The sequence below is a fragment of the Trachurus japonicus genome, chromosome 16 (genome assembly GCF_045865225.1).
Source record: "Trachurus japonicus isolate A0001 chromosome 16, Traja_1.0".
In the NCBI taxonomy this organism is placed as follows: domain Eukaryota; kingdom Metazoa; phylum Chordata; class Actinopteri; order Carangiformes; family Carangidae; genus Trachurus; species Trachurus japonicus.
The window spans coordinates 30,978,035-30,993,209 of record NC_140922.1 but is presented as its reverse complement, the minus strand read 5'-3'; the positions used below and the strand labels follow the sequence as shown (position 1 = coordinate 30,993,209).

Below are 15,175 nucleotides of genomic sequence, written 5' to 3'. Positions count from 1 at the left end.
TGTGTAATTATTTTGTAGTTGATCTCTGATTTTTTTCCCACAGTACCAGTTTGGAGATCTGATTTCGTTTGAAAGGAAATGGTCATCATACAAGCACTTTGCTGTTTATGTGGGCGATGTGGACTTACCAGACAAACAGGCTGGACAGGACATTTTTCACCGCACAGGTACATTTAAACTGATATAAATACAGATAACATTCCTTCCTTGTGGAAAGTTTCTCACAGAGTTTATATCATATCATGGCAGGTAAAAAAAAGGCCTCATTCTTCTCACTTAGAAAAAAGGCCACTGAAGACTGTGTGTTTGGTGTCCTTGAAAACCAAGAGGGTAAAAGAGCCAAAGCCAACTACCTGGATGAATGTTTCCCAGGAGAAATGGGTACAGCAGCTCATCGTGCTCAGATGATAAAACGTATCAAATATTGGATCAACAAAGCAAACTGTGGAATTTACAATATCTACAAAAATAACTGTGAACACCTTGCAACTCACGTGCGCTATGGCTACCCAGTTTCTCGGCAGGTATGTGACTCATACATCTGTGACCGCTTAGGCCACATCAGAATTGAAAAACAGTTGTCTTAAAAATGTAATTTATATCAGTACAAATGAATAATACAATTATAATGGAGCTAAAAGTTGCCAATTTCACGCAGTTGTCCATATTTAACTGCAACGAATTTGCTTTGTTCACAGCAAGGAACAACTGCTGAACATATTTGCAAGTTAGGGTCAAGGTATTTGGAGTGTGATGAAATTGTCAAACTGGTGAAGGACATAGAAGAGAATGAGAGAAATAGAGAAGAGTGCAACAACAAGACTTCAACTCTGGAAGAGAATGAGAAAAATAGAGAAGAGTGCAACAACAAGACTTCAACTCTGGAAGAGAATGAGAAAAATAGAGAAGAGTGCAACAACAAGACTTCAACTCTGGAAGAGAATGAGAAAAATAGAGAAGAGTGCAACAACAAGACTTCAACTCTGGAAGAGAATGAGAAAAATAGAGAAGAGTGCAACAACAAGAGTTCATCTTCTGCTATGAAGCCTCTGCTGATCTGCTTTGCTTTGTTGGTCTGTGCTTTGTTTGTGGTGGGTTATCTAGTAATTCGCAAACGTTCACATGGCAGGACACCACGAGTACATTATGTCCGCTACCCATAGATTTTTTGGCTTTTGGCTCGACAAACGCAACATTGTTCCATTCATTTATCTCCACATAGCGCTTCACAAACACACAGACAGCCGTGCATGCATAACAGTAGGCTAGTGCGCTGTAAAAGCGAACTTGTACGGTCTGAATTGAAAATGAACTCCAACATGAATAAAATGTATCTGAAAAAATAATCTATTTATACAAAATAATATTGCCAAAGCTCGCCACAGAAAACACTAATGTTCATACAGATTCACTCAGTACGTTTACATGCAGAGCTTAATCGAGCTATGCTCAAAATTCGATTTTGGCGTCAAGTCGGACTTCTGTCCTTGTCTCAATATACATGCAACTGAGAAAACCGAATAACTGACGGGGTCCGCCCCCTCATGCGCCGTCACCCGTTGTTTCAGCGGGTTAATACGCCCCCTGTCCTGTTGACTTCTCTGTCACCTCGTAAAAAACTGAATATAAACAACTTATAAGCTTATTAATAAATTCTCAACTGCAGTTCCCGACCAGACGCACCAGTCTGGGCTGGATTCGCGCTGAGAATAGGGTACAGGCTTCCTTTTTTCCTCTCTCTCTCTCTCTCTCTCTCTCTAATAAAACAGTCTGGCTGGTTGCGCTGTGTAGCCTATGTGTGAAATGCATTGAATCTGCGCTGATGTTGGGTTTTTTTCTTTACTTTGCGGGGTTCGGCCGGCTTCTCTGCTCCACTTTGTGCCGTCTCTACGGTTGTGGAGCATGCGCACATGCAAGAAAATCGAATTCCAATCGCATTATCTGGGTGTCTTAATCGGAGTTCTCAACTCCGATTTCAGTCGGACTAAGGTGTTTACATGCACTTCAGTTGTCCAGTTATAGTCGGATTAAGGCAATAATTCGGTTTTTTCAAGTGTCATGTAAACGTACTGACTGAGAGACCTGCAGTTTTTGTGCTTTTGCGAATTAATTGACACATTTATAGAAGACAACTATCCACCTATTTTAATGCGTATTTAGAATTTGCACTTCAAAAAACCTGAGTGGGGACGGCAAAAATACGCATGACCTCTCAAATTAGCGCCCTATTTTTTTCACGGAAGAGGTAGAAAATGTTCTGTAGATAGGACTACATGCGTTTTAAAGCCCCACTATGTAGGATTTGTAGTACTGGTACTCTGCTGATACTGTTGCCGGTGACCGTTGCTGGTGATATTTGTGAAAGGGGGATGGGAGATGGAAGGACTTGCAGCAAAGGACGTGGACTGGATTTGAACCAGTTGCTGCGGGAACTAATGGTGCGTTCCAGGCAGGCTTTTTAACCCGTAAATCACGACTTCAAGTCACCAGTTACGAGTTTGTAGCGTTCCAGGCAAGTTACGAGTTACGAACTGGGAACTGGGAGCAGATCGATCTAGTACGAGTTCACAGGTGGGAAGTTACGAGTTTGACTGTACGTTCTAACTGGTAACCATAGGAACAGGTCGGAAAAACACGAGTTACGGGTTGCCTGGAACGCACCATAAGTTCTCGTTTTACATGGTAACTCAAGCACCCTGGTTCATTAAGCTACTGTGTGCTGAGAGCACTCGAGAGTAACGACACGCATTAGTCAAATGGAAGCGCCTCCTAGTGGCGGAATATGGGAATTGCAAAAGAGCCCAAGAACTGACAACTCTGCATTGTTGGTGAATGAGCAAGTGCGAAATTTTCAATAATTTACTTTAAGGACATTTATAGATCACCCACGTTAATAGCATCATCGTGGACCCTTTACAGATAAATATTAACACATAGGCTAGTAAAAAAATCTGCTATCTACATTAATGTTTCAATCTACATTTTGTAATAAACAAATTACAAGTATAATTTGATATGACCAAGACACCTAAAAACAAAAACACAGCCGTTTTCATCAATTTACAAGCAAGTGGGCCTTACCGTGCGTTCACACCAAACGCGATGGAAGCGATGCCATCGCCCGTAACGCGAGCATCGCGCCGCTTGACATATTTGTCACATTTTTCACCATCGCTTCATCGCTTCATCGCGCTATGATGCAACCCACCTCCCGCTATTTTCTTTCTCTCCTCAACCATGGCTGAGAAATAATAATAAATATAAATACATATGAAATATTCACAAGGAGGAAGCTGTAGGTCCTCTGACCTTCTGCAGGCTTTATCTTTTTTTATTACGACCGCGGTAAAAGTACAACGTTGTGTCATAAAGCTCCGGGAAACGGCCATGGATGTATATTATTGATCTGAGGAAAACACACACAGCCCCTGGGTTGTTGTTTTTTTTTTTTACACAGCCACAGGTTCTCTGTAGGAGGGTCTGGTGAGAGAGACTACAGCCACAGTGATCTTCTTCTTCTCCACCATGTTTTGAAATGTGTGTCTGCAGCTGTGTCGGTGACGTGGTTGAATATCAACACTGATTGGATGTCGCGGCACAGCGTCACGCGATGTCGCTTGAAAAGTTCAAATTTTTCAACTTCAAGCGATGGACGCGATGATGCGATGGCCGCGATGGACGCGTCATCGCTTCATCGCGTCGCTCGTATCGCCCGAAACGCGCCGCCCGACGCGCCATCGCGTGTCATCGCGCCATTTACATTGACTTTTAATGGAAAGTTGTGGCGTTCATCGCGTCCATCGCGTTTGGTGTGAACGCACCGTTACACATTTATTGGAGTGAATGGGTTTTCTGGGCACTTTTGCAATACCCATATCTTGCCACTCGGGGCGCATGAGGTTTACTTAGGGACTCAATGGAAGTGTTGTTACTCTCTTATTCCAGTGCTCTATGTGCCTAACTGTAATATGTCAACAAGATTGAACAAGACATTTTCACCTGCTATACCCAATGTTTAGATCTGGTGTTGTATGTATGCAAATTATCCATACGTAATTAGATTATGCCCTGATTGTTCATGTTAACAAAGAATTTCAAAAAACTTGTAACATATTTTTTGTTTGTCTTAATGTAAGAAATCAACTCAGTAATTTTTATGGTGATATCTAAGGGTTAATAATTGTATCCTATTCATGTGAGGAAAAAATAATCAATAGGCATATAAATGGGCTATATTTGGGTCTTTTTCTAAACTTCCTCTAATGGGATTCTTTGGGGCTTTCTTTTCCTCACTCAGGACATGTTGAGGATACAAAATCAGTTGAGTTTGCCTCTGTTGCAATGTGTTCAACTTTTTTTCATAAAATGTGATTTGATAAATGCTAAAGAGTGTCCTGTGATTTTTTTTTTTTATCATGTGATCTCATGATATTATGATCAGAAAACGTGTTTTTGGTTAATATGACTAGTGTTGAAGATAAGGAAAGATGGTCATATGTGATTTACAATAATATCTGATGGTAAGATCAGGATGAGAAAGTGATGTAACCTCGGCTGTATAGAGATTTATGGTGAAACCTGAACTGATGAGAAACACAGATGAGTTATTCATAAAACTGTCCCATCAGCCAGTTATGTGTCAGCAGTGCAATGTGTGTATGTTAGTACTGACATCATCATTTAACACTGAATTATCTGTGGCTTCAGTCAGACATCACACAATGAAATAGTCCATGAATTCAGCAGTAATATTTATTATATGAACTGTTATCATTCCATATGACACAATACAGGTATAATCAAGTCCTCAGGCCAAGAGGGAAAAACTAAAGTCTTGCAGAGGATGAGTGTGAACGAGTGAAGTAGAGAGTTGGAGCTGGAATGCATTATTATTAAAATCAATCTACAAGCGTAAAAAAAAAAGAAGAAAAAGCTCCTTTGTCTGAAAATAAATAAAGAGCAGCTTCTCTGAGCCACACGACATGTGATGGGAGCGACTCAGGACTCACATGAGACCGACTGACATACTGTATGTAGACCACCACTGCTTAAGTTCCAGGTTTCAGACCTGGTGGATAAACACAGGTGCAGGAACTGTTGTTTTTATATGGATGATATTAAAATCCGATTCACATGACAGTAGAATTTATTTTGGAACAAGCAGATGTTTCGTTTGAATCAACCATTTTAAGATGACATCATTTCCCTGGGTTGAAACAGGTGGTGAAAAAACCAAAAGCAGTGAAATGTTGGATTCCTTTAGTCTCAGGATGAAGCTGCAGGTCTGACGCTGCCACCACAGAGTGCAGGTCCAACAGTCTCTACTCCACCGGCCGGATGCCTTTGGCCTCCTCCAGCTTCCTCAGGGTCTCGTCCCACTGGGTGAACTGCTTGGACAGCAGGAACATCTGCCAATCACATGTTTACAGGTCAGTTCAGTGGGCGGAGCTTCTTTCCTCGAGCAGCTCGACTCACAGAGATTTGGTCAGTGTCGACATTTACATCTGATTTATGCGTTCAGTTTCAGAGCAGACACAAGCCATCGATTATTCAAACATGATTATATAGCCTCAGAAAAAATTAAGAGACTACTTTCCCAAATGTTTCTTAAAAAGCATCTCTAACAATACCAACACAAACACAACTCTTTTGTCTTAATGAGACACTGATGAGGTGACCACCATAAACAGTGGCGCCGCCAGCCGGAATCCTGTACGCACTGTGCGTACAATTTTTTTCATAGGTGGAAAAAAAAAGAAGCAATTTTGTTTATTTTGAGCGGGTGTGATAAAGACGCTTGTTGTTTGTAACAGGCTAAACGTGCTGAGTTCATTGATTGTTAAACCAATCAGTGGAAGCCTAACGTAAAAGCCAGTGATTGTCGTTTACATCATGTCATCTGTCTCTTTTTGATTTCTGGCGCCTATTACACTACCGCTATGTGATGATTACGCCCGGTCCAGTATAGAAATGTCAAAAAGACAGTTGAGCCTTTTCCAGGCATTTAAAAAAAAAAAAGAGAGATCCAAACCCACGATCACAAACACGCAGCAGAGCAGCGATAATGAAGGTCTCTCCTCTCTAGCTCCAAACTCACTCGTCTGCACCGCGATTATGGACTCATAAGCGCCGATTCCAGGTTGAGCCCCCACTGGGGGAGCCTCGGCCCATCAGCTGTGTGTCTGTGGGTATGTGTAACCCGTATGTGTGTAGCCTGTGTGTGTTAATCTCTCACGCGCTCTGTTAAGATGAATCAACACAAACCGCTGCAGAGCGCGAGCCTGGCACAGAGGTGCGCGCTCTGGCGCATCTGGCACAGTCGGTTAACGGCACCGAAAGGAAACTGGCTTCGCTCCGCGGCTATTTCGCGTCCGACGTCTATGTTAAGCACATGTTGTTATTGATATTGTAGCGTCCGACCCGACGTAACTACAACAACATAACACAAACTTATCTGACAGCTCTCTCACTTTTTCCTCTGCTCCTCCTCACTCACCTACACACACTGTCTTCCTCACACTCACCCCGGCCCCTCAGCTTCTCATCCAACCATACCCTACCTGCCCGTACACATTCACAGTCAGTCAGGAATCACACAACTTAAACATCACAACAACATTACTGCGGGGTCGCAACAATATTTTCAGTTGTGCAGTATATTATGACAAGTCCCATTGCTACGTGGCATGATGGGCACAGCGACCCCCCCCCCCCCCCCCGAAAAAAAAATTGTTGCAGCCTATTTGCCGTTTCTGTGCGTACATTGAAATTGAATCCTGGCGGCGCCACTGACCATAAAAACCACTGCTGGGATTAAACATTGACATTATTCCACTGAAATTGATTTATAAACTCTTCCTAAGTTAAAATATTCTTGTTGTGTTGTTCAGGAATGAATATGAATAAGTTTTCTTTTCATCATTCATATTCAAGGTTTGAAAATACGTAATTTTCTGCCAATAAAAGCTCTAAATAACAATATTTTTATTTCAATTTTGGGGGAAATGTTGTTAGTAGTTTCTATATTAACACAATAAATGTTTATTTCACTCAAACACATACCTATAAATAGTAAAAACCAGAGAAACTCATCATCTTGAAGTGGGCTCTTATTTTTTTCTAATTGTTTAAACCCTACAGAGAGAACAACAACAAGTTTGTACCATTTTGTTGTATTCCTCAAAAAGCTTCTTCACTTCCAGAGACTGAGCCTCAGTTTGGTCCTGGAGAAAACACAAAACAGTAAATGTAAAAGAAAGAGAGGAGGATGTGTAGAGGTAAAGAGAGAGGAGGAGAAGAAGATGGCGGTCACCTGCTCTTTGATGTGGATCTGTGACAGCCGCTGCAACTTGGTGGCGTGTTCTGGTACGTCTGTAAACGACAGAAACACATCACACACATCAAGTACGTAACAATGGTGGTGCGTCCACTTTATTCATCCAGCAGCTACACAACAACACAAAACACCACATGACTGAATACAAACACCAGGAATTACATTGGTTTTCCCGCTAAAGTATACAGTAAGTGCTAAACATGGATGCAGAGAAATGTTGTTAACGGCATCATAGTTACATGAAGACACAAAAACACTTCTACAGAAATTCACCTTTCAGACATTCAGTACGTTTACATGACACTTGAAAAAACCGAATTATTGCCTTAATCCGACTATAACTGGACAACTGAAGTGCATGTAAACACCTTAGTCGGACTGAAATCGGAGTTGAGAACTCCGATTAAGACACCCAGATAATGCGATTGGAATTCGATTTTCTCCGTCATGTATACACCTTAGTCAGAGTATAACTGGACAATACATGTGCGCATGCTCCACAACAGTAGAGACGGCACAAAGTGGAGCAGAGAAGCCAGCCAAAACCGGCAAAGTAAAGAAAAAAACCCAACATCAGCGCCGATTCAATGCATTTCACACAGCGCGACCAGCAAGAGTGTTTTATTAAAAAAAGAAAGAAAGAGAGAGAGAGAGAGAGAGAGAGAGAGAGAGAGAGAGGAAAAAAGGAAGCCCGTATCCTATTCTCAGCGTGAATTCGGCCCAGACTGGCGCGTCTGGTCGGGAACTGCAGTTGAGAATTTATTATTAAGCTACTAAGTTGTTTATATTCAGTTTTTTACGAGGTGACAGAGAAGTCAACAGGACAGGGGGGCGCATTAACCCGCTGAAGCAACGGGTGACGGCGCATGAGGGGGCGGACCCCGTCAGTTATTCGGTTTTCTCAGTTGCATGTATATTGAGACAAGGACAGAAGTCTGACTTGACGCCAAAATCGAATTTTGAGCATAGCTCGATTAAGCTCTGCATGTAAACGTACTGAGTGGGGATCTGAAGCTTTCTCAAGCCCTTTGTGAATAATAAACCTGTCTGTCTGACTTTAGTCGACACCTGAGTGAATCATCTCCTCTCTAAAATCACAGAGCAGATGTTCCTTTGTCTTTGATTCGCTCAGCATCCTGCTGCCAGGTGACACTAACCTCTGATGTAGTTGCTGTCCAACAGCGGCTGCATGCTGCTCACCTGCTCCAGCAGAGCAGCCTGGGAGAGCAGGAAGTCCTCCTCTGTGGGAACAAACACCACAACGAGGACTGAATCAGCTTCAAATGGCTCGTTATGTCTTTATTTTTTACAATTATAGGACTAAAAATTAGGTTCCAGGTTCCTCTGGCTTCTTACCGGCGAGGATGAACTCCAGCTTCATAGCGTCAGGCACAGTGATGTGGTCGGTGAACTGGGGGTCCAGGTACTTCAGAAGGTCCTCGACTGCAGCACAGCAACAACGACTGAGATCAAAGTCTCACCAAAACATGGACTCAATTCTGACAGTAGAATAAATCCCTGGGCTGACATGACATTTTGAATTTCACTTTTGCTTTGCAGCCTTAAAGGGATAGTTCAACATTTTGGCAAATTGGCCCATTGCCATAATCCCTATAGTCATAGCAGTAGGTTCGTTACCTTTAATTGTCGGTGTAAGCTACTTTTAGAACGGCGGAGCAGAGCCGCGAGCTGCAGAGGTTGATGGGATTTCTTGGTTTCCCTCATCAAATACACAATCCAACAACTCCAAAACGCTCTGGCGGACAAGTTGTGACCTACACACACACTCTCTAAAACAACTCTGTCTGGTAACGTTGTGTTATTATCTCATAGCGTGGTGAATGTGCAGGTCACAACTTGTCCACCAGAGTGTTGTGGAGTTGTTGGATTGTGTATTTGATGAGGGAAACCAAGAAATCCCATCAGCCTCTGCAGCTCGCGGCTCTGCTCCGCCGTTCTAAAAGTAGCTTACACCGACAATTAAAGGTAACAAACCTACTGCTATGACTATAGCAATTTTTTGGTGTAACTTCATCAATAAATACAATACATAGTTACACTGAGCCGATGATCCAGGTTGTCTGGGCAGAAACAAAACAACATGCAACTCACTTTTCTTGTGCAGGATCTTTACTCGCTCCCTCTTGTTGGCCATGTTGGTGAGGCCTGCCTGAATCCTGGTCAAAGGCTCCGCACACTGCAGGACAGAGGACAATGAGTAGATTTTATAGTAGTGATACAGAAAGGTCATTCATATTTATTTTATACTGTGTAACATGAATTTGCTGTATCAGGGCTTCAGACTGCCCCTAAATCGGGGGCCTTAGCACTCAGAATCTGGACTCTGAGGATCATAAATGTAGAGGAAATGTGAATATTTGCTTTGCAAGTCCATTTACAGTGTGCACCCCTTAAATTTTAAATTAGGGGCCACAATGCTCCTAGTAAAAAAAGGTTAGTCTGGAGCCATGTGTATGCAGGACAACAAGGCAAACATTTCATTCTACAAACTTACACATCTGTAATAATCTCATTATGAGTACAACTGGAATTAAGATGTTTTTTAAGTATGAAACCTTTATTCATTTTGTAGAAACATAAAAACACTACTTAAGAAGGACAATGAGCAGTGTTGGGAACGTTACTTTTAAAAAGTAATTAGTTATAGTTACTAATTACTTCTCCCAAAAAGTAACTGAGTTAGTAACTCCACTACTTCACTATAATAGTAACTAGTTACCAGGGAAAGTAACTATTGCGTTACTTTTTCTTTCTTTTTTTTAAGTTTAAATATGTCGAAGAATTTGGATTTTTTTTCTCTCATTTTTAAATTGTATTTTATTGTTTTCATATATTTCACTGATCGCAATTATGGAACGCGAGTGTGTGTTTTATTGAAAGCGAGGCTGGTGTGCCTATGAAAATAGGTTACAGTGGGTTTTTTAAGTGCTGTGGCTACAAGCAAATCTCATATTGTCTCTGTACAAAGACAACAAAGACCTTTTTAAATGTGAAAACAGCGGAGACCTATTCAAGATTTGCGTTTAATAACAGGCGAAACATCGAAATTAATTTATTCATGGCCACATTAAGTGAAATTATTAACTTTACCGATTATCCATCTGATTATCTGTCCTGCTGCGAGCGCACAACAGGGTATCTGCGGATCCTTAAAAAGTCTTAAATTCATGTATCTAAAATTAAGGCCTTAAAAAGTATTAAATTTATTAGAAAATTCTAAGATGGTCTTAAATATATAATACACAGAATCATAAAATATGTATGCACTTAAACTTTTATATGAAATGGTATGCGCGCGGGGTCTTAAAAAGTCTAAAATGTGAAAATCTAAATTTTAGGTCTTAAAATGTCTTAAATTTGTTGAATTATTGTGTTCAAGTCTTAAATAATTTTAGACAGGTCTTACATTTTCTTATGCCCACCATGGGCGAGCATTTCACTCGCATTTGCCCCTAAAAAAAACAAACATGTGTGAACCGGAAAAATCACAAAAAGAAAGAGCACACGATTGGTCAAAAACTACAAATCCCACAATTATCTGGCCTCAACAATAACAGTAGTTAGTGTAAGTAAGTGAGAGTGGAGCTGTAGGTGAAAAGAGGAAACAACGCCACGTCTGGTCCTGTTCTGTGTTGTTCGTTCACACCGTCACCGTTTATTCGTTACGTCCGCGGTGTAAAAGGCCGTGACGCAAAGACGCGATTAGGCGCGAGACGCGATTAGGCGCGAGACGCGGTAGACGCGACTTTTTTTTTTTGCGACGCAATACACCCGATTCTTTTATGGCGACGGGACCTTCGCGTCTTCGTCCTTTTCATCGTGTTTGACACGAAACACGAACACAAGGGGCTTCCCACACAAGGGGCTTCCCACCAAACAAGGGGCTTCCCACCAAACACGAGGAACGCTTTTTTTTCGCTCGAGTTTATACGCGCGACCAAACGCGAGATACGCGAGAAATGCGATTTATCGCTCGTTTTGACTTTGTGTAAATTCGCGTCTTCACGAGCTCGCCCATTTTCACTACAACAACAACATTTCTGCTCTCACCAACCATGGTTGAGGTCACAACGCTGCTGTAGCTGCTCTGGAAGAGTTCCAGCTGATGAGCTACAGAGACTTTAGAGTCTAAAGGAGCAGTGCGTCGCTGTGTCGGACTGTTTGGATTTAATGAGGAAGCTGCACAGAGTCAGGTGAGCAGAAGCTCAGGACAAACACTTCGCTCCGGGACATAATGTAGCTACACCTCACATGTTCTTGTCTTTTACCTCAGGGAGATTAAAGTAGTGTCTGTTTCCACTTTCCCTCCGATCTCGGCAGCTTCCCTCTGCTAGTCCGTGTGTGTGAGGCTAAACTGCGTGCGTGTGTGGTTTGTGTACAAACTGAACACTGCCTCTGATTGGCTTAGCATGAAACCTTACTCTGCCTCAACCAATCATCATCACTTATGCGGTTGTCTCGTCCCTCCCTCCCTCCTCCCCCCTCCCCTCACCAAAGGAGAGGAGGAAAAAACAACAACAGTTTAGCAGCTTCTGTGTCTGAGATGAGCCAAGTCGGAGGACAACGGCTTCACTGAGTAGTTTGTAACGCGCCTCATTTAATTGTCGGTAACGGTAACGGCGCTGTAACGGTGGAAATAGTAATTAGTTAGATTACTCGTTACTGAAAAAGATAACGCCGTTAGTAACGCCGTTTAGCCTATTTTAACGCCGTTATTCCCATCACTGACAATGAGGCACATTGATCCATCCCCGGGAATACAAATACCTCTCAGCAAATCCACTTCAATGCCCCTTTGTGAGCTCAACGTGTTTTCTTCATCATATGATGCTTTGACTCGTCTTTTCATCTGCCACAGACTAAGTGCAATAACTATTACTGGAGCAGAGTTGAAGTTGCAATAATGTTTGGCCTAAATTCCCGCAAACAACTTAATTCAGTTTACTTTTAATGAACCAACTTATTCATGTAACTACTTTATGTTGTGTAGATCACGGTGCAATAATTTCATTATTATAGGACTTCACCCTCAGAGCTGTCTGTCTTCAGAGTCCTGACCTGTCCCTGAACATCACACAGGGACAACATGGAGCTGCTGTGTGATTGGTTAGGCTACTGAGTTTTATTAATGTTTACATCAGGCTGAGTTCAACAATCAGTTTATGCTGATGTGATTTGTATCCCTAGTCTGTTGGTCTTGGTTAAGTAGCCTACCACCTTGAAAAAAAAAAACAATATTCAATGCTATACTAAAATCCATGTAAAAAAAAAAAATTAAAAATTGACTGACTTGCTGGCAGTTTAGATCTAGAATATAATGCTAAATTATTGGTTTCCAACAACCACACTAGTTACAGCCTTGCCCCCGAGTTCAAGAGACAGCTGGCTGAAAAGCTAAATAATCATTGTTAAAAATGCTGCAAATCAACTAAAATTGTATGTTTTGTTACGTGATTGATACTCCCAAAGTGCACTAGATTAATTCATTTAGATTGCAAATTTTCAAAATTTCCTTCCCGCCGTACCACCGCACCCCCCCCCCGCTCGTAAAAAAAATTTCAGGCACAGGATTTTTTCCTGCTTCAAGCCCTGCTTCTGTGAGTGAACCTGTTCCGCCAATCTACAGTCAGTCAGCGCCACACTACTCTCACTCTGTCTGCACTGACAAAGCCTGTCATGTTAAAGTTACAAACTAATGGAAAACACTCTGAAAATACAATAACAACATCGTCCTCGTCGCGGTCGGTCCCGACCCCCGTTACCGTGTCGCTGATGCCGCGGGCGGTGCTGTTGCCGTGTCCGGTGCGCGATATTTTTTTTCGTAGGATGAGTCCGGGAAAGTCCCGCCTTTCCCGCCGTTCCCGCCTCTGATTGGCTAGATGGGCTCCATTTTCGACTCTGATTGGCTAGAAGGGCTCTCGCCTGATTGGTTGTTTGTTTTGGTTGTGAAACGGCTGTGTAACGGCTGTGAAACGCAGGCTGTCGGCAAAGCGTGATAAGTGCCTGGATCTACTTGGACTCTCTCTACTTATCTGGCCTGTCTACACTCTACCTGGTGTTTTTACTAAACTTAACCAACTCCTTTCTTCATTGCCTAAACCTAACCAGTGGCACAATTACACTTCTCACTCAAACTCAAAATGTAAATTTGGACTCTCTCTACTGGCCTGTCTAGCCTCTACCTGGTCTTTTTACTAAACTTAACCAACTCCTTTCTTCATTGCCTAAACCTAACCAATGGCACAATTACACTTCTCTCAAACTCAAAATGTAAACTTGGAATATTAATTTAAAAACTAATTTTTTTTTAAATGTGAAACCAGCGGGGATCGAACTCGGATTCACCACACCGCAGGTGAAAACGCAAACCGCTACGCCATGGCATCTGATTACATTTCATATTTCAGTTGTGTGTATTTTAGTTTACTACAGTACTGTTGTGAGATGACGTCAATCGAAGGAGAATTCATCCAGCCAATCAGAGGCGGGGAAGGCGGGACTTTCCCGGACTCATCCTACGAAAAAAAATATTGCGTCCGGCGCCGGGCGGTCCCGCCGGGTTGCCGCCGCCGGTCCCGCTGCTGTCGGACCGCCGTCATCGTTGCCGTCGGTAGGGGGGGGCAGCTGGTCACCGTGCAGCCCAGCTAAGGGCTCTGGTTTGTGGGTGAGAGCAGCAGGGAGCCTGGGCTCAGTGGGCTGGAGCTCAGACTGTGGAGCTCAGCGGAGCTGCGGTACCAGGACGGTGTTCCCGCACAGGGAAGTTACAGGTACATTTCTACCACTTCAACGAGTTCAGAAACATTATTTTAAGATAAAAAAAAACTACAAAATGGGGCTTTTAATCAGACACCAGTTGAGCCATAACACCGGAATATTGGTTGCAAGCGGTGGAGGATGATGGATTCTCCACCAGGTAAATGTAAACATCGCCCAACTCGAGCTTCGGCAGGGAACTGGTCATTTTAAACAGCTGGTATACAGCAGCTGGTGTTGAATATGGGTCACAAGTGCCCAAAACTTCAAAGCTGTTTTTATATCTTTCTTTCTCGGCTGCTGGCAGATGATTTAAGTCATTACTCGGTTGTTTGTCCATAGACCACTTCGGCGTCGACGTCACAGTGACGTACTGGTGGCAGAAAAATACCGGAAGTAAGCAACAAATACACGTCCTGACCATAGGTCCTGACATACAGCTCAACTTTAAAAAGCAGCGCAGCTGCTTGGCTGCAGCACGACCCTAAGCTGTGATGATGAGCCACATTAGAGGGTGAATTTTATTTAATTTTGGTAATCGCGGTGCAGAACAGTGAGTTTGGAGCTGACGAAAGGAGAGAAAAAAGAGAGTCGTGCCGCGGCGAGACCGGTGAAATGCTGATTAGAGGAGTGATCAGCGGTGACCGCCACGCTGACGGACCCAGTGGAAATTGGGGTGATACAACGACTGCTGAGGAGGAACTATAAAGAACTCAGCTGTGATTTAAACTAGGACCTAAACCGAGTCGAGTAGAGCCGAGCTGTAACTGTGTAGTGGAGAAGCGGCAACACACGCGCGTCCCCTCAGATGAGGCTGCATCTCTAGGTCACTGGTGTGTGAGTGTGAGAGAAATAAAAGCTCTGACTTGCTTGGGCAGACGTTGTTTGGTGTCACCCGCTGATTTGCACATGTAGGCTACAATATCTAGACCCCGAATATAAGACGACCCGTCCTTTCCAACTTTTTTCAACGGAGAAAATACTCTTATCAGTCAGTGTATAAACTAGGCTATATGTAGATATTGCGTGCATCGTTTAGGGATTTTTATTAAACATTTACTGTTT

The 15,175-nt window shown here is 42.7% G+C and overlaps 1 protein-coding gene across 1 annotated transcript; it reads right to left on the bottom strand.

Moving 5' to 3' along the window:
• Positions 1–7,127: 7,127 nt before the first annotated feature.
• On the bottom strand, positions 7,128–9,535 carry LOC146972644 (dynactin subunit 3-like). Its single transcript, XM_085803239.1, has 5 exons — positions 9,449–9,535; positions 8,693–8,779; positions 8,494–8,577; positions 7,313–7,371; positions 7,128–7,223 (listed from the first exon to the last, which is right to left on the bottom strand). Exons 1-5 carry the CDS (start codon positions 9,489–9,491, stop codon positions 7,128–7,130), a joined length of 369 nt encoding a protein of 122 aa, XP_085659365.1. The 5' UTR covers positions 9,492–9,535.
• Between the last annotated feature and the right edge of the window lie 5,640 nt (positions 9,536–15,175).

Coding starts and splice junctions, on each gene's coding strand:
- LOC146972644 (XM_085803239.1), bottom strand. CDS start 9,491: ATGGCCAACAAGAGGGAGCGAGTAAAGATCCTGCACAAGAAAA. Junction 8,578..8,692: donor GCTGGAGTTCATCCTCGCCG/GTAAGAAGCCAG, acceptor TTGTTCCCACAG/AGGAGGACTTCCTGCTCTCC. Junction 7,224..7,312: donor AGATCCACATCAAAGAGCAG/GTGACCGCCATC, acceptor TGTTTTCTCCAG/GACCAAACTGAGGCTCAGTC.